The following is a 25,553-nucleotide window of genomic DNA, read 5'->3' as shown; positions in this document are numbered from 1 at the left end:
TGTAATTAAGATTTTCTAGGTCCATACAAGTCATCTGTTTTCTGGTTTTGGCAATTATATTCTCTTGCATGTGAAACCAAATTGACTCTAAATTTGCAAAGCCACTGGTCTTTTGTGCAGCATGGTCTTTCACCAATCAGTGTTTGGTGGATCTGCAACATGGGGTCTTTTTCTTAGAGTAATGTTCCAAACACTTAGGTAAATCTTTTGGGGCACTTTACTCCACCAGTAACAATGATAAAGAAGTTGCATTACGCTGGGGTGTGTTCCCAATGGTGGTTTGAGTTAAGGTATATGAAGAGTGTGTCTCATTCCTGGGAACACAAGAGTCTGCACAGCTGCTACATATATGGTCTTCACTTGAAGTAAAAACTTAATTTTAATTTTTTTTTCCTGCAATAAGACTTTATTCTGCTTTCATTTTTTATAAGCAATCTCAGGACCCGCCTGCTGTGAAGGGCCTTACCTTAGCCACGAAGGTGCGTAAAACCATGAGCAGCCGAGTACATGAGGCGGTGAAGGCAATTGCGCTGTGCCACAACGTGACACCAGTGTACGAGTCCAACGGGGTGACAGACCAGGCTGAAGCCGAGAGACACTATGAGGACTCCTGCAGGGTGTACCAGGCCTCCAGTCCTGATGAGGTCAGTATCCATTTGGGTGTATAAAAATAAAGCTACAGCCTTGCTTGTTGCTGAAAAAAAAAGAATTATTTGGTGAAAATACTCCAGTCTAGTGAAGGAGATAATATTTTAACGCATTTATTGCACTGATAACCCGTGAATAGACCATAAGTACCCTCTCAGCTGACATACTTCAGCCAAACCTGCGTCTCTGCCCGAAACTGCAGAGCTACATGGTGACTAGTATCTGTCTGTTTTATCAGCCTCTGCATCACAGAGTTTTGCTCATGTTTCTATGTTTCTGCAACTTTTGTCCAGGGTATATTTTGCAGTTCAACGCCATGAGTCCCTTTGACCACGTTTGGTAAATTATAGGCAATCTTGTCTTAGTGGGGGGTGGGGGGAAACGACACACGGACGGACACAACTTGTGGGAGGGGGTTAGAGCACTCCCACAGGTCAGCTTGTCCCTGATCTGCAAGGTGTTCGAACTTCCAGACCAAGTGAAAAGTTGTAAATCACGCTGGGTAGCACTTCTGACCCAGGACACACCCCTTCCCATGTGGATGGGACAGATCCAGAGCCTGAGTTAATTTCTGCAGAGTGAAGTACACAAGAGTTTCTCTCGGAGCAAAGCTGTGCCCTGCCAGTTCTCTGCAGGCACCCAGTCCAGCCAGGGCTACATAGGGTGGTACAGTAGAGAGAAACTTTACAGCACTCCAGAGACTTGATGGGGACTTTTACTGAACACCTGAGAGATCAGGTTCAATGCAGGACTTACAATTAAAGTGCTCTTTGCCACCCTCTGCAAAATCTGGGAAATCTAATTAGGGTGTTTCCTTCTGTGATGAAGGTGGGAGGAATAAAATATGGTTTCATGTATTGGTTATGCTTCTTGGATACATCTTCTTTAGAGCAACCAAGGTAAAACAATTTGTTTTCTATTAATTTGTACAATTAGACTTGCTCTGTGCCATTGAAAGAGGCTGAAGTTTGAAATGAATCCTACTGATGGTATGAGAGCATATCACCCATTTGACTACATTCAAAGCATTCTGCCATTTATTGCCCCAAATAAAACAGATTTGCCTCTGATAATAACCTTTTCACCTTTGACATCAGAAGAGAAGCTGGCTTTCTTCATTGTTAGAGGTGTGAAATTGTTTGCACAGAAATAAATCTATTCGTTAGAAGCCCAGCTATGTGAAGATTTTGAGATTGTTGCATGTATTACTGAAAGACTGGCACAGAGTTAGTTTCCACATTTCATGTACATTCAAAATATTCCCTATAGTGTTTTTCTTCCAAAGTTGGCAATTCATTCATTTCATATAACGTGTTCTTGTCTGTACTATACAAAAGCTGCATCTTTCCTTCCCCTCCCCCCGCCCTCCTCCATTGATGTGCCTACAGTGACAGCAAGCACTTACTCCTCCCTGGCTTTGGAGCTGGTGAGCAGTGTGCATGTGTGTCCTCTCCCACCACATAATCTAGGCTGGTGTTTTGCTTACCTGCTTTTCTCCTCTAATGTGTTCCTCTCCCCTGTAAAGACAGTTTACAGAAAGCAACTGCCTTTGGATTGAAATGAGTTCTGAATGATTTCCAGATGGTAATTTTTGTGATCTCCATTTAAGTTGGGGGGTTTTTTGTTTGTGTGGGTTTTTTGTTTTTCCTAGAGCATTTACTGGCTTTTTTTTTTTTTTTTTTGCACAGATCCTCTGTTTATTTACATATATACTGTGGTATATAGTGAAGTCAGTGATTTTTCTTTTCCTTTTTCGCTTTATACTGTTCTGTCTTTAAAATATTTATGCAGCAATTTGTCTCAACTACCCAAGGGATCATTGTTTGTTTGTTTTACTATAGCATGATAACTAATCCTTCCAAGATTATTGTTTGAATTCATTTTTCCTTTCTTGTGGTGTCTTATGTAGAAAATTACAGCAGGTTCAGAAATCAGATATGCTTTGCTATGCTGAGGAAATCTTGTCTGTAGGTCTTAGATATACAAATATTGTTTAGACATGCTCTGTGTATGTCATACTAGATGGTACAAAACGCAGGATCAGCACAAGTTGAGTCCTTGAGAAGAGAGCGATGCTGTTAAATAACATTCCCTGTAGGGGAATGGCTTTGGACTCCTGTTAAAGCCAGCCTTTGAAATCCTATATCAATAAAATATTGCCATGGCAGGGAAGGTCAGTTTATGAAATGAGTACAAAAACTTGTATTCTCTTTACTTTAACAGCAAGGGTAATTTCTACCAGTTGGCATAGGATTCATTTCCTGTAACAGAAAGCAGGATTTCCTAAATTTGTTTCCTGTGCACGCTGCCATTTAGAAGTCTTGAAGTATCTTTATTCAGATATCGGTTACAGCCTTGGGGCTCTGCAAGCCAGTTGTCAGTTGTAGCCATACAGTAACTAACAGGGGAAATGAAATAGATATAATCTGATCAGAGATAAGAGTGCCTGGGATTCCTGGGCAAACAGTCTTTAACCCTGACAACCCGCTGCAGCTGCCAGGACATGAAAGGGTGCACCGATCAATTGGTTTCTGCCTGTTGTCTGTCTGCCTAGGCAACCCTAAATGGGATGTTTGTAGAGCAACTCATGGCACAGAAGGATCAATTTGTCTCTTTAGAATGAAATTTATTAGTCGATATCCACTTCAGTGGTGGCTTAGGTAATTTAATTGTCGGAAAAAGCAAAGTTTGGGGGATAGTGTGCTGAGCTGCTGTAGCTGCTCTGCTTTGTAATGCTCAGATATGTATCTGACTTGGCCTGGACAGCTGCAAACTCCTGGAGTGCGGTCAGGGACTGTATTGATTTCCCCTCATCAGTGAGCATGGGCTGTCTTGAAGGTGTTTGAGGGATTTGAAGCCTGCTTTTAAATCTCCTCGGTTTAAGCTGTAAACATATTTTTGCATCTTGAAAGTTCCTCATCTTTTCATTGTGACTGAGAGCACCTCTAGTTATCTGTTTGCACAGCGCAGAGTAAACCTCTTCTGTCTCGCACTGAGCTGGGAATGTGCTCCCCGTCCCGGGGTTCCCAGACCATGATGCCAGAAGAGCCATCAGCGCTTTTGTTGCCATCGGTGTTGTCCACCAGTGCGGGGGCACCCCAGAGGCTGGGCCCATTGTGTTGCCTGTTCAATGGGTACGGTAATTCCAATGCTTTTAGTACATCTGATAGGAACACTTCAAAATTACATCGCTTTCCCTCTCAGTAATTATTCATTAAGTACTATAGTGGCTGGGAAGTGGCATGTTCAAAGGGGTCAGCCCCACTTCCCTCCAGTGTTGAATGCAGTTCACCTGGAGGGCCATTAAAGGCCAACGGGACCCACGCCTGCTCAGGAGCAGCATGGAAAAGGGGGATTTCTTTTATTATTCTTCCCCTTCCATTGACGTACCTTTTTGTGGTCTCGGGACCATCCAAAATGACTGTCGTTGCACAACGCAATGCAGTTAGTTTGAAGCATGTCATGTGCATGACGTAGCACTTCTGACATGCTGCTCATCCATTTGTTCCTCTGCGCAAGGCTTTCTTTCAGGAGGTTTAAATGCTTCTTGACATAGGATTTAAAAGAGATGCTGGCAGAGAATGAGGGAGGAGGTGTCTGTGAAAGGAAGTAGCAAAGGAGATGCTTTAATGGGCTGAGCTGGGAGCAGAGATTTGTATCTCCAGACATTTGCAGTTTACCAACGTGGGCAAATCAACAGCCAGCGCTGCGCACACTGAGCATCACGTAACATCGTGCTGTGAAAAAATCTCGATAATTATTTATTAACCCCAGAGTTATTAGAAACCCAAGCTCCATCTCTGCTCTGGGAGACTTTTAGGAGGATTATCTAACTGCACACTTTAATGCACCAAGGATGGCTTGAAGAAACTTTTGAAAAAGATAAGCTTGAAAGAGCCTTTGATTTGTTGTAATCTTTGTGAATAAGCCCGCAAAAACTTGCTAATATTAAACCAAATATTGATTCAAATCGATTTAAAGGTCTTTCAAGGTAAAGCCAACTTGACTAATTTTTTTTATCTGGTGATTTAAGACTACTTTGTGAAAGGAAAAGTTTATTTTGTCTTTCAAGCCTAATTGTGGATGAAAGGGAGCTGAGTTCACAAAAGATTCTCCAATTAGACACAATTATATCAATTCATCTAGTAAAATCTTGACTCAATGCAAGTATTTATAGGTTCCATTTTTATCTGTATCTTGTGTATGTGATTTCCCAAAACAAATTCCATTTTTGTCTAAGGTATTTGTGGTCACTTAAGGCAGTAAAGGCAGAACCTGAAAGGCACAGGGGATAATTAACCTTCAAGTCAGCAGCAACCATGTGCCCGGCACTCTCATGCCTTTGAAAATGTCACTAAAATTCTTCCAGTATTTCGTGTCTGTTTGGAGAAAGTATCCCTTGATCCTTTCTGGAGGCCAGTGATATATGGGCTCATGTCAGCTGCTGCTTCCATCCGTTACTGCCAAGACAGCTTCTAGAGTTAAACCCCTGTATCTCAGCAGGCTCAATCTTAGATGGATATGTCGGCTGAGGTGGGGATTCTGAGGGGATTGTCAGGGAAGCAAAATAAAGGCTTTAGTCTTCTGTCATGACTCTGGTTGTAATCTAGTAAAAGCTTGTAAAGAATTCAGTGTTGTAGGTCCTTAAATACTAGAAGCTGCAATCAAAATGATGGCCACGTAAGCTCAATTAAATGAGATCTGGTGTGTGCCTTGAAAAATCTGGGGGTTTTGGGGGTTTTTTTGTTTGGGGTTTTTTTTTAATGTTTGAGGAGAAGGGGTTTTCTGCTAAGAAGTGTCTGTGAGCCAGTCTTCAGCTGTCTTGCTGATCGGTACAGAGGCTGAAAGTTGTTGAACTGTTACTACCAAACAGATAGAGTATAACACAGAGCTCATTTTGTTTGGTTGTTTTTTTAAGATGAATTTTTAATGTGCTCTGCATTAGTGTTTTTGGCTTTGATATTGTAAATCCAGGGTGAATACATCATTTTGAATTCTTGATTTCATAAACAGGAAACTGGGAAATAGCACATTCAAAAAAATAAGCGTTTATAAAGAGATTTACCTGATGTGCCCAGGCAGAGGTTTGGGCACCCCAGGCCTGGGTGGAGGGTACCTGTGCCCGCCGTTGCTGAAGGGTTGTCCTTCAGGCTGTGGCAGTCAAAAGCGGGGAGCTGACCACCTCCTGCTGAGAGTCTAGGACAGCCTGGCGGCTGAATCAGACAGGAGCTGGGCTGCCCAAACCCCAAAAATACTCTCAGTAAGCTTCTAACCTCAGGAAAAGCCCACCTGAAAGAGCCATATTGGAGCATCTGCATATACGAAGAGATCCATTCTGGAGCACCGTTAATGACTAATGAACTTCTTTGCAGCCCCCACCAGCTATGCCTTCCCTTCAGGTGCCCCTCAGGGGAGGTATGGCATGGGCTGGCTGCCCTCACCGTGCCCTTCTCCTCTCAGGTGGCCCTGGTACAGTGGACCGAGAGCGTGGGCTTAACGCTGGTCGGCAGAGACCAGTCCTCTGTGCAGCTGAGGACACCGGGTGGCCACATCCTGAACTTCACCATCCTCCAGATTTTCCCTTTCACTTACGAGAGCAAGCGCATGGGGATAATCGTTCGCGTAAGTAGCCTCCTGTAAGCTGTCACCTCTTTGTGAATCTCCTGCTAACGCGATATGAAACATAAAACAATTGCTTTCAGCTGTGCTCTTCTTCCTGGCTGAGTTTTGCAGCCTCTTCTACCTCAGGCTGTAAGCTGGTTCTCTGTTTTGAGCTAATAGCATCTCATTGCTGGGTTTGTTTAGCGATAGGTCCTTTTCCTTCGCCATATTTGGCGGTAAGTGCTGTAGGGCCCTGGGACACCTTTAGTTTGACCTTTGGTCCCTTGCTCAAAATAATGAAGGAGCCCAAGCTTCAAGCACTTGGGGTGCATCTGTCCTCCACAGTTCCAGCTTCTTCCAGCCGCTTCTTCCCACTCATGTTTTTAATTTGTCATGTACTCTGGGGTGGGTTTCTGCCGTGCAGCTCCCCATGTAGTTTTGTGCATACATCATCAGGGGCAATGTCAGGTTGGGAACGGGTGTCCAGCCAGGCCATTAGCCAGAACTGCCACCAACTGTGGAAGTAACTCCGCGGCGATGCAGTGGGGCCTCCAGGATGGTGCTGGGAAGGAAGAGGGAGCGCGTTTCCCTCTGACTGTGAAACCAAGGGCCCTGAGGACTCTGCAAAACGTTGGGAGAGGGGTTTTGCTACAAGTGTGCAAGGTGGAAGGAGACATAGGTGGGACTGGTGGGACATATGAGAGCTAAAATCTGAGTGTTTTGGTTGTGTCTACTGAACCGAGGCTCAGCAGCTTTGATAATCAGCAGAGATGCTATGTTATCTCTCAGGTAAGGCTGTTGTTTCAGGAAATCTTGAAGCCAGCACTGCCACCAAAAGAAATAGTCACGGTTACCCTGTCCCTGGGACCCAAATTCTGTGTCCCCTCCCACAGTGGCTGACACAGCGAGGAGGAAGAGGAGCTTGGTAGGGGCAGGACTGTTCTCTCCAGGGGAGCAGGCACCAGCAGCATCTCAGGGAAGCTTGAGCTGACTTTGAAGCCTTGCTCTGTATCCCTGGGTTTGTCTTTTCATCTGTCTAGAAGTTCTTGCCCTTCCTGTTGTGTCCATGCCAGTCATGCTGGCAGAGCTCGGGGGCGGCTATACAGTGGACTGGGGCTGTGAGTCGACCCAGGTCACAAGTGCTTTCCTCCCATCAGGGTCAGCCAGGACCAGGAACCCAAGTAGGTTCATGGGTCCAGCTTACGCTGCATCTCCAAAGCAGTTGTGGTGCTACAACAGGGGGTGATGGAGATGGCAGCAAGCAGGAAGGAGGGAGGCAATCCTGGACCAATGCCACCACAAATAACTTAAGGATATTGTTAGTGATTTTGTGGAAGTGCTTCCCAGATCTCTGCCAGGCATCGAAAGTCCTCTTGGACCCCATGGAAATACAGCACCACAGGAGGAAGCACTCATAGCTGCAGGGAAGTGTGGAGGGTTTGTTTGTTTGTTTGTTTGTTTTTGAGCTGTTTAACAGCACCTGGAGCCATGCTGAGAACACTATGTCATGAGCAGGATTTGAAAATAGCTGAGTTAAGGTAAAAGGGTGCATTTATGCAAGTACCTTTAGCAGCAGCAGCAGGCACTGCACAAGTTAAATACATGCCCAGCTGAAATTGTACGCATAACTTTGTGGCTTTATATACAAATAGAATATCAGACTCTCAGAAAAAAATTACCTTAAAAAGAAAGAAGAAGAAATTGTGGGTGTTAAAAACATTTGAGATCAATTGTCAACATTATCATCATTAGTTTTCAAGATAGTGCTAGAGAATCAATGTTAGTAAGATAAACAAACCCAGCTATGGTAAGGCACTTCCATTTGTCTGCAAAGCAAACAAGGTGAAACAGTCAGAATATTTCTTTTGGAGAGAATTAAAACATCCTTGTTATTTTTTACTGAGAGTACAGACAGATAATTGGTACTCGGAATCTAAAACATGAATATGAAACCTATAATCCAGGGCAAGATATGATTTGTTGTATCATTTCATGGGATCTGCAGCTTTGTTATTTAGGGTGGGGAAAATAAGTAAGATTGGTAGGTGTTTTTTTTTTTGTTTTTTTTTTTTGGGTGTAAAACTATCTTCTGCTTCATGTATTTTAAGTCACAACAGTAGGAGGAGTAGCCTTTGTTTTTAGTTAGAAGCAGTTGGGATCAGTATTGCACATGTGGGCGTCATCGATAGAAGATTAATTTGGTCTGTTTTGTTGGTTGATATTTGGTAGCTTTACAAATCTCAACTTTTCTGGACCCGTGGAAGAGCACAGCCCATGTCAGAAACAGCACCATGAAGGGATGATGTAAAATGGAGTGATGCAGTGGTTGTATTCAACAACAAATATTACAGACAACTTCAGTATTCCTGTTACCAAGAGATTTGGTGATAAAGATGGAACTGTAATATGTGCAGATAATTATTTTTGCAAACCCATGAAGGAAAAACTGTGTTTAAAGCAGATTGAAAATGATTAAAGCTTATGCAAATGGCTGTATTTGTGTTATCCTACCTGAGTGTCATAGAGTTATAGAATGATTTGGGTTGGAAGGGACCTTAAAGATCATCTAGTTCCGACCCCCCTGCTATGGGCAGGGACACCTTCCACTGGACCAGGTTGCTCAAAGCCCCATCCAGCCTGGCCTTGAACACTTCCAGGGATGGGGCATCCACAACTTCTCCAGGCAACCTGTTCCAGTGTCTCACCACCCTCATAGTGAAGAATTTCTTCCTTATATCTAATCTAAATCTACCCTCTTTCAGTTTAAAGCCATTACCCCTTGTCCTATTACTACATGCCCTTGTAAGAAGTCGCGCTCTGGCTTTCTTGTAGGCTCCCTTTAGGTACCAGCAGGCTGCTAGAAGGTCTTCTCCTGTTGTTCAAGGAACTGCTTTTAAGTTCTGGATCACACATCACAGTACCGTGTATGGGGGACAAATTTCTATTTCAAGTTGTTCCAGGCTTTGGAATATTAAAACATGCCCAAGGGCAGGAATGTTAGTTGAAGCGGGCTGATAGGCTGAGCTTGTACAAAGTAATCAGTGTGTTAAATCTGTGAATCTAGAGATCCGTCTGAATGCTGTTGAATGTACACAGTCTTCAGTGTTCCCATGAATGTCTCATGCTGCATGGGATAGCTGCAAGAAGTATAGTGCATATCCATTTAAATACAGCAAGTGTAAATTCTTCAGATTCATTATTTTTATAGTGAAAATTATGTGGAGACTTCAGGCAAATTTTTCAAGACCTACAATAAAAATATTAGCAAGAAAAGAGGGAGGACTAAACAACCTCCCTCCCCATTGCTTAGTATAAGTGCAGACTTTTGATGAGATGCTGTTTTATCAAAGGTATAAGAAGTGGGCTAACCATTGAAGCCGGGGTATTCTTCATTAAATTGCACTTATATGCTCCATAGAGAAGTGGATACCCTGAAATTTTCTCATCTAATTGGAAGAGAGTTTTTTTTTTCTCTCTCTTTGATTTGAAGCTTATTCCTTTTAAATTATCTGTTATCTATATTCTCCCCTGTTAGGAAGATAAAGGTTTCTGTTTTGCATTTCTGTTTTTAGGATATTACTGCTGGCAAAACCAGCAAAAGTCCCACTTGTGGTCAGTGGGAGAAACATCAGGCCCAGATCCTGCCTGTAAATACTGTTAATAGAAGCATTGGCCCCTATCTGTTGTGCTTGTTAATTGAGTGTCTTTATTTTGCAGCCACTGAGCTGCTGCTAAGCCACTAAAGTCAGCTCCCTGTATACCCTGTGTAGAAGTAGGGTTTGAGTAGCAAGTGCTCGTTGCCTGGGTATTACTTTGCCATGTTCCTGTATACTCTAAAATAATATCTTCAAGCAGGGTTTTCATTTTCATTTAAGAAAAGAAAAGGAGAAAAGTTCATAAATGGGTGGTTGTCAAGATTTTCTTTAATTAAACATACACTTATGCATGTGTAGGCACTTCATTTGGTTTAGATCCATGACTTGCAAGGTGTTTACGTCTTCAGTGTATCTTCTAAAACTGTGCTGCTTGTTTAAAAAACAGAAATAAGGGGAGGGAAAGTAGCATGAAGTATCCAGAAGACAACAGACACAGTGAGCAGCTGTGGAGGGGAGAGAGGGAGAAACTGCAGAATGAAACTGCACTCAGGATGGTAGTGAGCAGAATTCAAATGGTAATATTTTCTGCTCAACTATACAGATATTGCCCATTCTTATAAACTGCAATTTTTTTTGGCTAGCAGGAGCCACTGCGATCGTCTTGCCAGGCTTCCTGTACAATCTGGGTATAGAGTTTCAGCAAGTGATTCATGCATCCAGCCCAGTAATGTTACTGAAGTCCTTGGCAGAGATGCCTGTCTCCCCTGCTGGTCCTGTCCGCTTTGGCTCCTATAAAAAGATATCCTTCAACACATAACTTTTAGTAAATAAAATAGTAGTTAATATTGAAAACAAGTAGCAGATGTTGCCTCGTTTGGGATATTTTCGCAATATCTACTTGTTTACTTGTGATCAACTGTCATTTCTGTAGCTGATTATTTCAGTTCTAAGAAGTTGTCTTCTACCAAAGCAGCCACTTTTTACTGTACTGTTTACTGACTTACCTTCTTGAAAGAAGGCCTGTTTCTTTGACCACAATATTTTCCATTCTTTTTCTTTGCGTTTTTTTCCCCTTACTCATGTGGAATGATCTTTGTTGTAAAGCAAAGATAGTGCTATTGTCATATCTGGAATTGAAAGAAGCCTTTGAACTGTGGCCAGAGTCAGACCACGGTGGAAAAAGATGCTTCTCCAAAACAATATAACTGGCAAATCTCTGTGTAGATTTATAGTGTGATCTTACCATTATATGAGAACGCACTAACCTCCTATTGAACTCGGTGAGAGGAAATGACTAATGCAAGGAGATAGCTGATACAGTATTTATATTGGACAAAAAATCTAAACTATCTTAAGCCAGTTCTGCAGCACGGGAAGTGGAGTCTTTATTCAGTTTCCTACAGAGATGTTGTTAGACACTTTTTAATCAAATAATTTAATAGATAATCCTTTACCTTTTGACTACTGTCAAAAGTGTTGTGTTTTATTTAACCAGTTTCTAGTTGTTTTGGTAGAGTGACAAGCATTTTGCTTTGGGCATGTGGGATGTGTGGGTATTGGTATATGAAGGCTGGACATTTCAGGACATTGAAAACCATGCTTAAGCTTAATTATGAGAATCTTCCTTGTGAATATCTCTGAGCTTGGCAAAAATGCTCAGTAAAGGAGTTTTGTTATCCTTGGCTACTACTTAATTTCCCTAGCAAAGCAGCAAAGACGCTTACTTCTCTTCTTTGCGTTTCTAGTATCCACATCAGGTGCTGCTTCCTCCCCTTCCCCCCACTGTGGATGTAAACTCTGTTTTGCCAGTGCCACAGGACGTTAGGCTTTTACCTACCTACTCAAACTCTTCATGTGTGAGAACCTTCACCACTAGTTTTTGTAATGGCAGGACAGACTGAAGTGTATTACATAGTGACCGAAGTGTATTGCATCATGTGAGAATGAAAAAGTGTCCACTGCTTTTCTTTCATTTCTTTTTTTCCTAAAGTACTTTTCCCTCTTCATTCACAGCTGTCTATTTCCAGACCTTCCTGGGCTTTTTGGTTTTGCATGTTAAGTTTATTTTCTTCCTATCCCTGGTGGCTATCTTGGTTTACAGAGCAGTTTGTTCCTTGCTCATTGTTTTGTCTCCTTTGAGGAAATTGCCAGGGTTTCCATTAGCTTGTAATACTAATAGCTGTGACCTCCTTGGGTATCTGCCTGGTTAGAAGGGATTTTTTAATTTGTGGTAATGTAAATATGCTTTGCTTGCAGCCTACAAATTACTTGTATCAGATAAGACAGCCAGAAATCTAACCTTTCTGTGGCAAGCATAAGCTTTAATTATGCTTATGCCATATAATGTAACAGGGAGGGTAAATTAGAGTGATTTTTACTCTGTTAAGCTTTGTGCATCTGTTTTATTGTTTCAGGTAATTATGAAATAAATTTTCAAGGTGAGGGCTAGAGGTTATTCTGAAGGCACATGCAGTCGGGATTGAGACGTGTCTGCATGGAGATGCCATGTTGCTGATTAAAAAGCTGATCATCCTTGTCTAAAGCATTAATTCTTGCTGTGAGTAACCAAGCTGCAATTGAATAGGCATCTCCTTTTGGCCCCAAGACAAGGTGCTGAGCCAGATGGACCTTCAGCCTGACCCAGTGTAGATGTTTTTGTGACTGTTGTGCAGAAAACTCATCACTTATGTTGCTGAGGCCACTTCAAATATGCTAATATTGGCCCAACTTGGACTCTTAATGTTTCTTATCTGCAGGATGAATCAACAGGAGAGATCACCTTCTATATGAAGGGGGCTGATGTGGTGATGGCTGGGATTGTGCAGTACAACGACTGGCTGGAAGAGGAGGTACGGGGCTGTCTCTCCTACATACAGAGGGTTTCTCACGCGAGTGCATTTCTCCTTCTAGGGCAATGTGTGACAAAGCTTGTCAATGTGGCAGAGCGGACATAACTGCTAAAACATCTGCAAGCCAGAAGGTCACTGATCTTGGCAATTCATTGGAATAGTCTTCAGCCAAATATATATGCAGTAACAAGGAAGTCAGGTGGCAAGTTTGACATATTTAGTGCAGAATAAGTCCTGTAAATAAAATGGATTTTGCTCAAAACTGATTGCTATTCAAGATCACCAAATTTGTCCTGGGCTTGATCCTGTGTTTGGATTTATATTAGACTGAAAGGTCTAATGTCAAAACTACATTTGGCAGCTTTCTACTGGGATATGTTTGTCAGGTTAGTAGTAATGTTGACACAGAGTTCGTAGAAGGAGTTTCAGTTACTGATTCTCCCCACCCCCAAACCCTGGTGTTCAAAAAAATAATACTACCTTGGTCTTATTTTAAAGAGTTTGATAGCTAAAGATGTGAAGTCTACAAGTCAAAGGCTTGTGTCCTTTTACTTAGAGACAGAGAAAATGAAATCAGTGGGGTTGTTTTTGCCACACTGGTATAGCAGATAGGCCATTTTTGTTTCTGATCACTGGAATAGATTACAGACCATTGCAGATCTCCTTTTTTCCTCTTGGGTTTATCATGCACTTTATCAGATGTTATAGACTCACTGAGGTTGCTCAAATGGGACGGTTATTTTCTTAACCTGCTATCTTGCATTGCCATCTCTGCAATGGTGTGCATAAATCATCTTACTTGAGTTGCAGTTTATGGTTTACAATGTGATACTTCTTTCCAGTGTGGTAACATGGCTCGGGAAGGCCTGAGGGTTCTTGTCGTAGCCAAGAAGTCTCTGACGGAAGAGCAGTATCAAGACTTTGAAGTAAGTTTTTATTTGTTTTTTTCATTTGTTTTTAAACAATCACTAAAGTGATTCTCACAGACCTCTTGTGATAATGCCGCCTCTCATCTCCCTACTTCTTCTGCTAGAATTGACATTCTTCAATGTCTTGCTGTTCTTTTAATCAAAGTTGCTTTTGAAGTGATAACTTATGAAACTGGATCCCAGCCAGGACCCTCCAAAACAGTTCCTGAATCCTGCCTTCTAATCTTTTATGGTTATAAATTCTGCAAATATTAATCATTTGTTAAACAAGTTGTGTTTGTGCGGGGAAATGTGTTGGCTTTTAATTTTCATTGTTGCATTCTGACATCCAGGGAAACTACAAACAACCAGAATATAACCCAGGCGGGCTTCATGGAAACACAGGCTTCATGCGTGTCGTTTGTTAGATGGGTCTCTACACACAGCACTAATTTGCTTACCCCAGGCAGGCAAAATGTGAAGGAGAACAGTTTAGTTAAATGCAGAGATGAGATAGTGGAAATGCTTAGGATTCTCTATTGCCATCATTTATAGATGTGTTAGTTGCAGAAACCGTGGTTAGACCTGTGGTGCGAGGGAGATGCTTCCAGGCTTTCTGCAGGTGTCACTTCAGCAGCTGCTGTGCGTTTGCCTGCACAAGGACACGCTGTGCACCGTGCTGCCCAGCTGGAACAGGACAGGGACAAAATGACAAAAACTTCCTGAAATATTTTCCGCCTTATTCTGTAACATGCAACTCATGTTTGCCAGCCATTACAGGTGGCATCCCTGAACAGAGGGAGGTTAACTGGTTAACCCTTGTGCTGGTTAACCCTCTAATCCACAAAAATGCAGGCTGGCTGTGTGAGTGACTGTGTCTGTGTCTGCTCTGTCCTCAGGCACGCTACGTCCAGGCAAAGCTAAGCGTGCATGACCGTTCCCTGAAGGTAGCCACAGTCATCGAGAGCCTGGAAATGGAGATGGAGCTGCTGTGTCTCACCGGCGTGGAGGATCAGCTGCAGACGGATGTCAGACCCACTCTGGAGACGCTGAGAAATGCTGGCATTAAGGTCTGCCTAACCTAATGTTACTCCTAGCAGGAACGCTTAGACCCTCTGGAGTATGTGGCACTGTCCTACAGGCAGTAAATTAAGACAGTTTGGGGGCCCTGTCAAGGTAAACGTTTCACCAAGTGCCCTTTGCACGTGGGAACAGTGGGACTGGCTGATGCATTTTAAACATCACTTTAGGAACAGAACACGCTGGAAGTAGTAAATGTCAACTAAACATGTGAAAACATGTCACCTTTTGTGCTTTTCTTACCCTAACATGCTCTGGCTCCTGCAGAGAAACTGAGTGTGTAAGCAGGAGGGTAGCTACAGGAGACTTTTGGGCGATTGTTTCTTTCAGATAGTTGCATGAAACAAGACCAGTTTGAATGTGTTCGGTCTCTGGTACACGAGCTCCCGTGCTGGGGCTGAAGTTGTGAATATACAGGTTTTCAGTAGCCACTAGAGGGGGTCTGAGCCAAGAGAATCAGGGACTGGACTTTTTTTTTTTTTTTTTTTCTTTTTTTTTTCTTTTTTCCTCTCCCAGCTTTCTGGGCTCCAGCATCGAAGATTCAGACACCTACAGTCTGAGCTGTGCTCAGTGGTGAGGGAACCAGTGTGATGCCTGGTTATTCTCTCTGAAAACTTGCAAGTCAGATCCCAGACTTGCAAAAGGGGAAAAAAAATGGACTAAACATTCAGATTTGGGCAAGAAAAGTAGGTAAAAGGTTCTGGTTGTGGTTTCTCTGCTTTAAGTAGCAATGTGAGCAAAAAATCTTGAGCCATGTGGTGAATCCAAAGCAGGGCTGTGTGTTTGGGACTGAGGTAGGACGTGGAATTCAGGGCTTGGGACAAGCTTCCAAAAGTGCTTTCTGTTTGGAGCCATCCCTGTAAACAGCAGGGACTTCAGCAGAGAAGTGAGACGAGCGGAATCAGACAGAGCTCCTTAGCAGCATTGTGGCTTTCTACCCCTGCGGCGTAGTCCCGGCCAGTTACTCCAAAGCGGTTTCATTTTTTTTCTCTTCACCTTGGCTGGAGTTGGTGTCAGGGTGTGGGGTGTGTCGTCACACAGCGAGCGCGGCACTTCTGAGCACTCCTTGCAATGGTATATTCATTAGGGTATTGCATGCAAGAAGTAAATCAAGAGTGAAGGCAGTCTTGTAATGCATTACAGGGACCATCTTGTTAAGATCAAATCTTTTTTCCAACCTCAGATTATTAAACAAATAAGTGAGTCTTTGTATGTTTTTTTTGTTGGGTTTTGGGTTTTTTTGTTGTTTTTTTTTGTTTTTTAAGGTTTCATTAAATATTCTTGGGCGGTGTCTTGAAAGAATAAAAACACCAGTGGAAAAAACAAAACAAACTCTGATATATTTACACTATTGAGGGAATTCCCTGCCAGATTATAACAGGGTATTGCTTCTGAGTATTGCTGCTGACATTGCTTTCTAATGCCCTCCCTCACCAGCACAAAATAAAAGGAGCAGTGTATATTTAAAAAAAAAAAAACACCAAAAAACAACCAACTTAGTCTGTTCCAGACGCACACATCAGCAGTGAGCTAACCCCAGTTGCATCATCCACATTTCAGGCAGGGCCATGAGGGATCTTTCTGCGGCAGAGTCCGCTTATTTCAGCATACGAGAAATAGCTGGGGTGGGACACATTAACACATGCATACACATTCTTTAGCTTGCATTTTGTGGGTTTATCAGCAGAATCTTGAAATATTGCAGGTGGGAGAAATGTTATACATAGTTTGTAACTTCTTTTGCATTTCAGCCTCTTTAAAAGCTTTGCTTTCTTTGATCTGTGAGGATTTTCTTGTATTTCCTATTTTTTAAAATAGGGCTTTTTTAGAACAATAAGCTGTATATGTATTCTAACAATCCTTTTGTATGCCTGAACTGGCAGGTGGTACTTCTAGATGTCCTGCAGACATGGTTGTTAAGTTTTGTATTTAATACATTCAATATTTGGATTTTAGGTGTGGATGCTGACAGGGGATAAGTTAGAGACAGCCACATGTACAGCCAAGAACGCACATTTGGTGACACGAACACAGGACATCCATATATTCAGACTAGTGAGTAACACCCACATACCCCTCTCTCAAGACTTGTTCAGGACCCCGAATCCTGCTGAGATCACAACTGTTTTCCAGCAGTAGACCCAGAATGTTTTTATTGTTTTGACCCAGCTTTCTATCCCCTGAGTTTTTGTTTATCTGACTGTGTGCTCTGAATAACTCAGTGTGCTGCCTGTCTGTATTACTTTTGCTCCCTCTGAGACTTGTTTGTTTGTTTGTTTTTTCACCCCAATGAAGCAAGCCCTTCCTCAGTTGCCATCTTTTTCCCCAGGTGACTAACCGTGGAGAAGCCCATCTAGAGCTGAATGCCTTCCGCCGGAAACACGACTGTGCTCTTGTTATTTCTGGCGACTCGCTGGAGGTAGGCTCTAAATGCCTCAGGCTGTTCAGGAACAGCCCCAAAACACTGTGGCTGAATTTGGATTTTTTTAAAAGAAACTTTAATAGCACAAACATCAGTGACGCTTCTGATCTCTGTAAATTAGGTGTGTCTGAAATACTATGAGTATGAGTTCATGGAGCTGGCTTGCCAGTGCCCTGCCGTTGTGTGCTGCAGATGCGCTCCGACACAGAAGGCTCAGATCGTGCGATTGCTCCAGGAAAGGACCGGCAAACTCACCTGTGCAGTAGGTAAGGGACTAGTTAGGGAGGAGTGACCATGTAGGATGGTGTCTTTACTATTTCTGGAGTGAACAGTCCCGTGTCATCTCATAACAACTGGAAATGCTGAGTTAGGTAACAGTGGTTTTGTGGGGATGGTTGAGAAGATGAAATTTTGCATATGGAAACTTCGATGACAAACCACTCATAAATATTTGGGGTAGTATCTTTGCAAAACAGAGCTTGAACTTGATCAGGTAAAGTGCCATTGTTAATCTGTGAGGCTTATTTCAGCATTGTCAGTATAATGGTACACCTAAAAGTCAGACAAAGTGATCAGTGACCTGTGGGTCTATTAAAAACAAAACTTCTTAAGAATTTAAATTCATGATTTCTATTTAGAATCCTGCTTTTGTTGACAGTGTGAAATGTTTCTTCTAATATTACAGTCTGGTGCAGATGCCTTTGGTGGGGTTGCAAGTTGTCCCTGTTGCTTAACTACCAATGTCGTTTGTCTGTGCTCTGACCTGCAGGTGATGGAGGGAATGACGTTAGCATGATTCAGGAGGCTGACTGTGGTGTTGGAGTTGAAGGAAAGGTGAGATTACTTCGTGTTTAATAAGACTGCCTATGGCAACTCAAGACCTAGTTTGCAAGTAACTCTTAAATGAATCCTCAGAAATTTGTGCAAGAAGCTTCCACAAGAATAATCATCAGACCAATAGCCTTATCATGAAAAATAATTTGGCTGTAACAGAGACTAGTCTTTAACAGAGTTCAAGTTCATTATTTGGTTCTTGGCAGATTCCCTGAATTTGGACTATTGTGGTTAGCTTTGGGGTTTTTAATCACACGTAGATGCTCCAAATGCTGGAGTTACAATTACTGATAACATATACCCTACATGTACAATTAAAAACTATTGATATTAGTTTAGAAAGCAAACTCTGGGTTAGAGCTCTGGTTCCTGTATGTGGAGCTGCTTGGAGCAACAAGACTGGATTTGGCGGCAGTGGAAAGACTGCTTGCAGTGAGCCAAAACATTAAAATTGAGTGAACTTTTGAGACTGAAAATTTGTGTTCAAAACTGACTTGATATGAGTGTCACGTTAACATGCGTGTTGTGAATCATTAACCAGAGGCTTGCTTAGAATTGGAGGCCAGGGTTCAAATGGGAATTCTCCTCATATTTTTGCTCTTTACTTAAAAGCCACGGTGGAAGGCAGAAGTGCTGAGGTAATGCTCTCCCCCACCTAATGTATTGCAAATTTTCTTGGAAATTCTGTCAGTGATAACTAAATAATAATAATAATATGATATTTCTTTGTTTCCAATAATGAAATGATCTCACTATGCTTTTACTTGCTGTTCTACACAGGAAGGAAAACAGGCATCACTTGCAGCCGATTTCTCTATCACTCAGTTTAAACATCTGGGTCGTTTACTAATGGTGCATGGAAGGAACAGTTACAAACGGTCTGCAGCTCTCAGTCAGTTTGTAATCCACAGGAGCCTGTGCATCAGTACAATGCAGGTGAATGGACTGTCATGAGGGATTTTTCCAACGGAGTGGTGAAAAAGCCAAATCAAAAAGTAAAGGTTCTGTGTTTCGTTTTGGATGCAATTATTTCTTCTCCTGAAAATTTTCATGGGTTGGAACTTGAAGTTGTTACTTTGATATGAAAACACATAAGAAAGTTCCTGGTATTGGACAGACATCAGCAACTTCTCCAAAATTGGATGAACAATATTCTACCTTAGAAAATGCTGCTTTCCTGCAGCATGTTGTTGCTGTCATTTAGTAATGCTAGGAAATACTGAAAATCTGAAGCAGGTCAATATTCTAAAGGCCTCTGCTGACCAAGTGCACTTATTTTCAGGTGTGTTTTAACTTTGGTCTCACTATTTGAAGGCCTTACTTAAGCAACTGAGGAGGCCCTGGCTCAGACCTCAGTGAGGTTACCAAAAGCTGGGTCTGGCGTGCTGTGGAGTGTTTGCAGGAGCCGTGTTGCAAAGGCTGCTGAAGCACGTATTAACCTTCCCAAGTACTCAGCAGCTCATTGCAACAATGTGGAGGCGGTCTGTTCCTCTCCATTTCAAAGGGACCCTTAGAAACAGATTTGGTATTCACAAAATTTACGTTGCTCATATGTGCAGAGCCTCAGTGTAACAAAAATGCAATTGCTAGTTGGCAGGGAGAGTTGAAAGAGATTTTAAGAGTTCATGAGGCAAATTCTGTTCTTAGCTGTGGTGACTTGAGTGAAAGTTACAGTTAAGGACAGAGGTTGCTCTTTGGGAGTTGCATTTCCATGCCATAGTGTACTGATAGAGTCCTTAAAAATACTAAGTATTTTTTGAGTAAAATACTTGGTATTTTTGAGAAGGCTGGTTCTGCCCTCTCCCCTTTTTAGAATAAACACGTTGGAGAGGGATGCATAGAGAAAAAAGGGTCAAACTCAGGACAGTCTATCTTACTCTGCAGGTAAAAACAGGAACAGAAAACAAACCTGTAACTTCTGACAAAAAAAAGTAAAAATTAATCTTGAACTCTGGTATTTGTATTAGTGAGTGTTAACTCTTTTTACGTTGTAAAGGCATCATCCAGGCATAAATAAGTACACACCTGTCCTTCACAACATCTGGATGGCTTTGATCAAACCAGTGGGCTTTGGAGGAAACTCTTTATGTTCTTTTCTGTGGAATTATATTACAAAAAGTTTTCCAAGTCCAGCTCTCCAGTGTTTGCTGTTAAACATAGCTTTCATCCAAGGTTTGAATAGGAATAAAAAGGGTTGATATTACATTCTTCTGTCTTCATTTCAGGAATCTGGAGAACCCACTGCAAGTACATTCCAGTTTGAACATATTTTTAAGCTGTTACTTTTACTGCAGTATCTTAACGCCTGAAAAGCTTTTTTCTTTTCTAGGCTGTATTCTCGTCAGTATTTTACTTTGCTTCAGTTCCTCTCTACCAAGGCTTTCTCATCATTGGGTAAGAACTCACTTTTTACTAATAGTGTGGAAAACCTGTGCATAATGAATAGATTTGGGCTAATTAACATGCAAGGCATGCACATCTCTACTCTGCACGTTTCACAACACGGCTTCAGAAGATGGATGTGATCCTTGTCCCCTTTCTGCTCCTCTGCACTGAGCAAAGCCACTGAGGCAGTGCAAATACTTCTAGAAACCTTTCCAAAAGGACAGTTTGTCACATTCAAAACATGAGAAGCAAGCCATCCTCTGGGAACTGTTCCTTCAATCCTAGTAAAAACCAGAGGGATGGTCGTTATGCTCTGGTGCCTGCGCAGCAGAGCGAGCCAGTGCCCAGCTCCTGGCAGTTTCAGAAAGGGGGGACAACCCAACCTCTTCAACAGGAGGAGTCAGTTCCTGTCTAAAGCATACTGGGATTACACTTGTAATCCCATGACTTCATAGACTTTCGAGAGCATAATTAAAAAACAAACAGCAAATTCCTCTCCATTGCCTTCTGATACGTTTAAACAGGATCAAGCCTGAACTGTAGAGCAAACTTTGGGGTGGTGACAGGTCTGTCCTTGGCTCCACTAATAACCCAATAACACCAGCTGCAATACTTGAACCAATCATCTGCGTATGAGTGTTTCTAATCAAAAGCCATTCAAGAAGCAAATTCTGCAGGTTTTTCCTACATGCAAAACTCTCGTGTGTTCCATTTGCAAGTTTTTATAATATGTACATCATTTGGCACTTCAAGAATACTGTATTTCCTTTCTGAAGACTAGCATTTCTGTTCGCTCATCTACACCTTAGGTAATTTACTTGTCTTCTACCTTCTTCCCAGGTACTCCACAATTTACACAATGTTTCCAGTGTTTTCTCTAGTCCTGGACAAGGATGTTAAATCTGAAGTTGCAATGTTGTACCCAGAGCTCTACAAAGATCTTCTTAAGGTGTGGGAGATTCTTGTTTGTTTAGGTTTAAGGCAAGATCCCTGTCTTGATTTGAAACTCTAAATGTGTAAAGTCAAATATATTATCAGTAGATACAGAACTTTATCATGCATTTTGAAGCAAAATTGTTTTAAAGGCAACTTTGAATTAACAGATACAACCAGATTTCCTGGCAGTTTGTTATTGAATGCTACATGAAATGCAATTTATTAAAAACGGCTGGGGAAATAGAAGTTCCATTCTGTGGGAAATTCTAAGGATTTAATATTACTGATTTGTTCCAAAATAAAGGGGAAGGAGAAATTGTTGGGGATTTGGCACTATCCTGAAGGCAAAAAAGGGCATGGGGGGAAGGGATATGCTCATTTGATGGAGGGAGGAGGTTATCACATAGTTCCTTGAATAGAAATTTGCCTTAAGGATGATCTAAAGGGCCCTAAAGTTTTGGTTGCTGTGCCATTTTTGTAGCTTTAGCATGAAAGTTGGGTCCTTCTCCTTAGACAAAGAAAACTTTATTTTATATTTACCATAGAAATATCAGGAAGGTAAATCTTGTCTTAGGTTCCTTTTTTTTTTTTTTTTTTTTTTTTCCCCCTTCCTGGAAAATTTTTTGAATAACTGGGGTATGCAGACTGGGAACATCTTTCTTAATTGAAGGAAAGGGTGGACTGAGTCTTCAACAGATCCTTTCCCTTAAGGATTTCTGTTAAACAGATACTCTCAGAAGTAAAGCCTGTTTTTCCAACAGCCTGAATAAGTCTCCATCTGGTTTCACTTGTATGTTGTCTCTTATGTCATAAACCACTAATTCTCCAACCATCCTTAGGCCTGGTCTAAACATAGGGGGTTTTTTGTACTGGTATAGCTGTGTTGGCTGGAGATGCTTTTTTTTTTAAAAACCTATCTGCCTTCAATATGATGGTGATTTGTGTGTGTGTGTCTAGAAATACAATATTAATATATGCATATATGTGTGTATACACACATCTTATATTTCACAGTACAATGACTAAACTCCTGAGACATCTTTGCATTGAATTAATCGTGTGTGCAGTAAGGTTGTACTGTACTGTGCAAGCAGTGAGCTTCCACAGTCCCAGGCCTCCTTCGTGCATCAAGAAAAACGAGAATAAAGAGGCAGTACCTCAGGGTTGGTTGATTTGTTTTGTTTGCTCTCCAAATCACTTTCAAATTATCTTTATTTTGCTGGGTTGATCTGTAAGTGAATATTCATAAAAGAAAACCCCAAATGGAGCTTTGTCTTTTTTTTTTTTTTATTTCCTTTCCCCTTCTAGGGACGACCATTATCATACAAAACGTTTTTAATATGGGTCTTAATAAGCATCTATCAAGGTAAGAAATCAACTTCTGCTTGTGCCTTTAAATGTTTTAATGAGTACAGAATATCTAATTTTTTCTTTTGCAGGAAGTTAAGTAAGGCATGAAGTTCATTTAACGGTGTGTCTGTGGGATAATGAATAATTTTTTGTGTGTGTGTCAGAAAATGTTGGTAGCATTACCAAAGGAAGAAATTTTCTAAAACCAAATATTGGCAACAACTGGTCAACCCTGTCGTAGGCAGCAATGTAGGAGTTCAAAGCATCGTACCTCTTCCCGTTGGGACCATTCTTTGTCATTTTGTGCAAGTTCCTTTTAGTGCTTCAGTTGCTCCGTCTGTAAAGCAGAGCTTGTGACTCTTCCCTTCTTTTGAAAAGGCTTTGAAACCTATAAAGATTATTAAGTCAGCATGCAAAATCCAGAATCTGTAGCTTTGTGTATTTTACCTAAACCCTGTCTATGAAGGAGTTACTTCATAGCCATCTGTAATGAAGGACTAGAGTAGAGCTCAGGTTCTTGATCATATCCCATACACTCTAATTAGGCTGCTGAGACAGTTAAGCAAATGCCTTAATTACAATGCATCCATTTCCAAAAGTGGGTGTAGTAATTGGGGTATATGTCTAAGAAGGTCTTTTCTTTCATTTTGTCTTTTTTTATCAAGTAATCTCAAACTCAAATACTTTCTATAAGTGTTAATCAGGGAATTGTGGAAAACACGTAAATAACAAGGAGCTATAAAAATAAAATTGCAGTATGATTCTGTGACAAAATTTCTTATTTTCCAAAACTCCTTTATCAACAAGAGTCAGAATAAATGTGACAAAATAAGCAGATAATTCTTACTGATTTAATTGATACTACCTTCCTCAGTAGGGAGCGAATCCAAGAATATAAAAGCTCTGTTAGCATTATCTTCTGTAACCTAACACGGTAGAACCCTATGACAGGGATAAGGGTCTTCTGATGCTGTATAAATATGATGGCAAAGCCAAGGCATTTATAGAAAACTCACAAGTGGTGGAAAGCTTAAGCCAGAGGGTGATGCATTGAGGGAAAGATTTCTTCTTGAGCTAAGACCACTATCTGGTTACAATATTTGGTTAAAGTGACTTCACTTCTGATGTGCTAAATAACTAGAAAACAGCAAGCCAAACAATTGGGCTAGTTGCTAGCAGAGATGAGCCTGTCCGAAAACTTGAGCAGTCCTAAATTTTGGAAAGTTCACAGCTGGATTTGAACTTTGTGGCTCGAGCTCCAGTCACTTGCAGGTTTTCCCTTCCGAAACTAGCCTGGTGTGATGGATGTCGGTGCGGATTACTCATGCTGCTAACATGAGTTATTTGTGCAGGTGGCCGCGCAGAGCATTGTGAGCATTCCCTGGCTAGCCAGAATAGGAGCACGAAACAATGCATCGTTAACAGTACTTTATGTACTCCTTTTAGAGGGAAGTGTAAAGGGGAGAGATCTTGGCCGAAGTAGTGCAAAGAGCGGCTAACTTGTATCCACTGAAGCTTTTCAACGCCTTGCTTCCATCTGGGCACTGAGGCAGTGCAGTAGGTTTTAGAAGTATTTGATATCTTTTAGCTTTTAAGTAGTGACCAACTGCTTTTCTGGGAGGGTAGAGTTTTGTGATGTTAGAAATCTCCAGTTGCCAAAATAGCATGTATTAATTTCCTATCTCCGTGTGTCTGTGAATATGATAGACTGTTATAAAAGTCTGGGCACCTCTGCTGTAGCTTTTCCCTGTCTTCTCATCAGTTCTGTCTCCTAAATAGTAACTGATTTGTTGTCATTACATTCATCAGGTTTCATGAAAAAGAGTCTCAAGACATGACTATGCTTCAGCCTTTCCAAGTCCTAGCAGTGGCTTTTAGAGCTTAGACTGGTGTTTGAATAAAATACCCAAATGTTCCATTCCCTTGCAGGTAGCATCATCATGTATGGAGCACTCCTCCTCTTTGAATCCGAATTTGTCCACATTGTTGCCATTTCCTTCACGTCCTTGATTCTCACGGAGTTACTGATGGTGGCATTGACGATCCAGACATGGCACTGGCTTATGATAGTGGCTGAGCTGCTTAGTCTCTCCTGCTACATAGCTTCTCTGGTCTTCTTACATGAGTTTATTGGTAAGGTTAAATGCCTTTTCTCCAATCCAGTTTATGACCTGAATAGTAACAGGACTGTAAAGAGCTGAATTGAGCTTAAAGGCTGTTGATGAAGCCAACAATAATTACGACAGTGGTTCTGACCAGAATAAGCTCTATTTGATCTGAAGGCTCTTGAAAGATATTTCATGCTTCCTTCTCATAGCAAAATGATAGAGTAGGTAAAGGTTGTCAGTAGACTGTATGCTGGCCAGTGAATCTCATCCATACTTTCAGAGCTCCACCACGTATCAGCTGTCATGTGTAGCAGTGGTCTTCATTTCCATATGGGGACTGAACTTGAGACTACAGATTGAAGCCTCTGTTGTTGGTTTGAAAGATTTCATCTTTTAACTGGGTGAAGGAGCTGCCTCCCAAAACTTACCTTATTTTATCTGCTACATTGGGGCCCTTTTCTTGTGGGTTTGGTTGTTAGGGATTTTTTTTAGTTGCCTGAAACAGAGCTAATCCTTTTCCCTGGCTAAAAGAAAAAGGGTGAGGAATTCCAGATTCCCCCACTAGCTGTCTGGTTGCAAATATCAGATCCGTAGGGTTTGTTCCAGTGTTCATTCAGGAACCACAAGATGTCACTACTTCTTCCATAAAGCTCTTTGCTAACTCTGAAGACAAAGAGGATAACTTCCCGGTGGGCTAGATCTGTATCTCTTGCATATGGGTACACCAGCTCTATTTTGAACGATGCTTCCCAACTATTTTTGCAAAGATTCTGAAGTATTACAACTGAGTCGAGAGAGGTGTTTGCTGGACTACCAGCAAAGTAGCAGAGGGTAGC

At 41.6% G+C, this 25,553-nt stretch overlaps 1 protein-coding gene across 1 annotated transcript in view; it reads left to right on the top strand.

Moving 5' to 3' along the window:
* The window catches only part of ATP9A (ATPase phospholipid transporting 9A (putative)), a 65,885-nt gene that overhangs the window by 35,270 nt on the left and 5,062 nt on the right, over window positions 1–25,553 (top strand). The window contains exons 14-27 of the mRNA XM_049816737.1: window positions 432–644; window positions 6,109–6,270; window positions 12,602–12,694; window positions 13,537–13,620; window positions 14,502–14,672; window positions 16,639–16,737; window positions 17,012–17,101; window positions 17,226–17,370; window positions 17,874–17,938; window positions 18,719–18,874; window positions 20,268–20,332; window positions 21,164–21,272; window positions 22,568–22,625; window positions 24,539–24,742. Of these exons, the coding sequence (XP_049672694.1) occupies window positions 432–644; window positions 6,109–6,270; window positions 12,602–12,694; window positions 13,537–13,620; window positions 14,502–14,672; window positions 16,639–16,737; window positions 17,012–17,101; window positions 17,226–17,370; window positions 17,874–17,938; window positions 18,719–18,874; window positions 20,268–20,332; window positions 21,164–21,272; window positions 22,568–22,625; window positions 24,539–24,742 (1,714 nt within the window). The remainder of the gene's footprint in view (window positions 1–431; window positions 645–6,108; window positions 6,271–12,601; window positions 12,695–13,536; window positions 13,621–14,501; window positions 14,673–16,638; window positions 16,738–17,011; window positions 17,102–17,225; window positions 17,371–17,873; window positions 17,939–18,718; window positions 18,875–20,267; window positions 20,333–21,163; window positions 21,273–22,567; window positions 22,626–24,538; window positions 24,743–25,553) is intronic.

The sequence above is a fragment of the Accipiter gentilis genome, chromosome 14 (assembly GCF_929443795.1).
Source record: "Accipiter gentilis chromosome 14, bAccGen1.1, whole genome shotgun sequence".
Lineage (NCBI taxonomy): Eukaryota > Metazoa > Chordata > Aves > Accipitriformes > Accipitridae > Astur > Astur gentilis.
The sequence above is the reverse complement of the archived record's forward strand: the minus strand, read 5'-3'. Positions and strand labels throughout refer to the sequence as shown.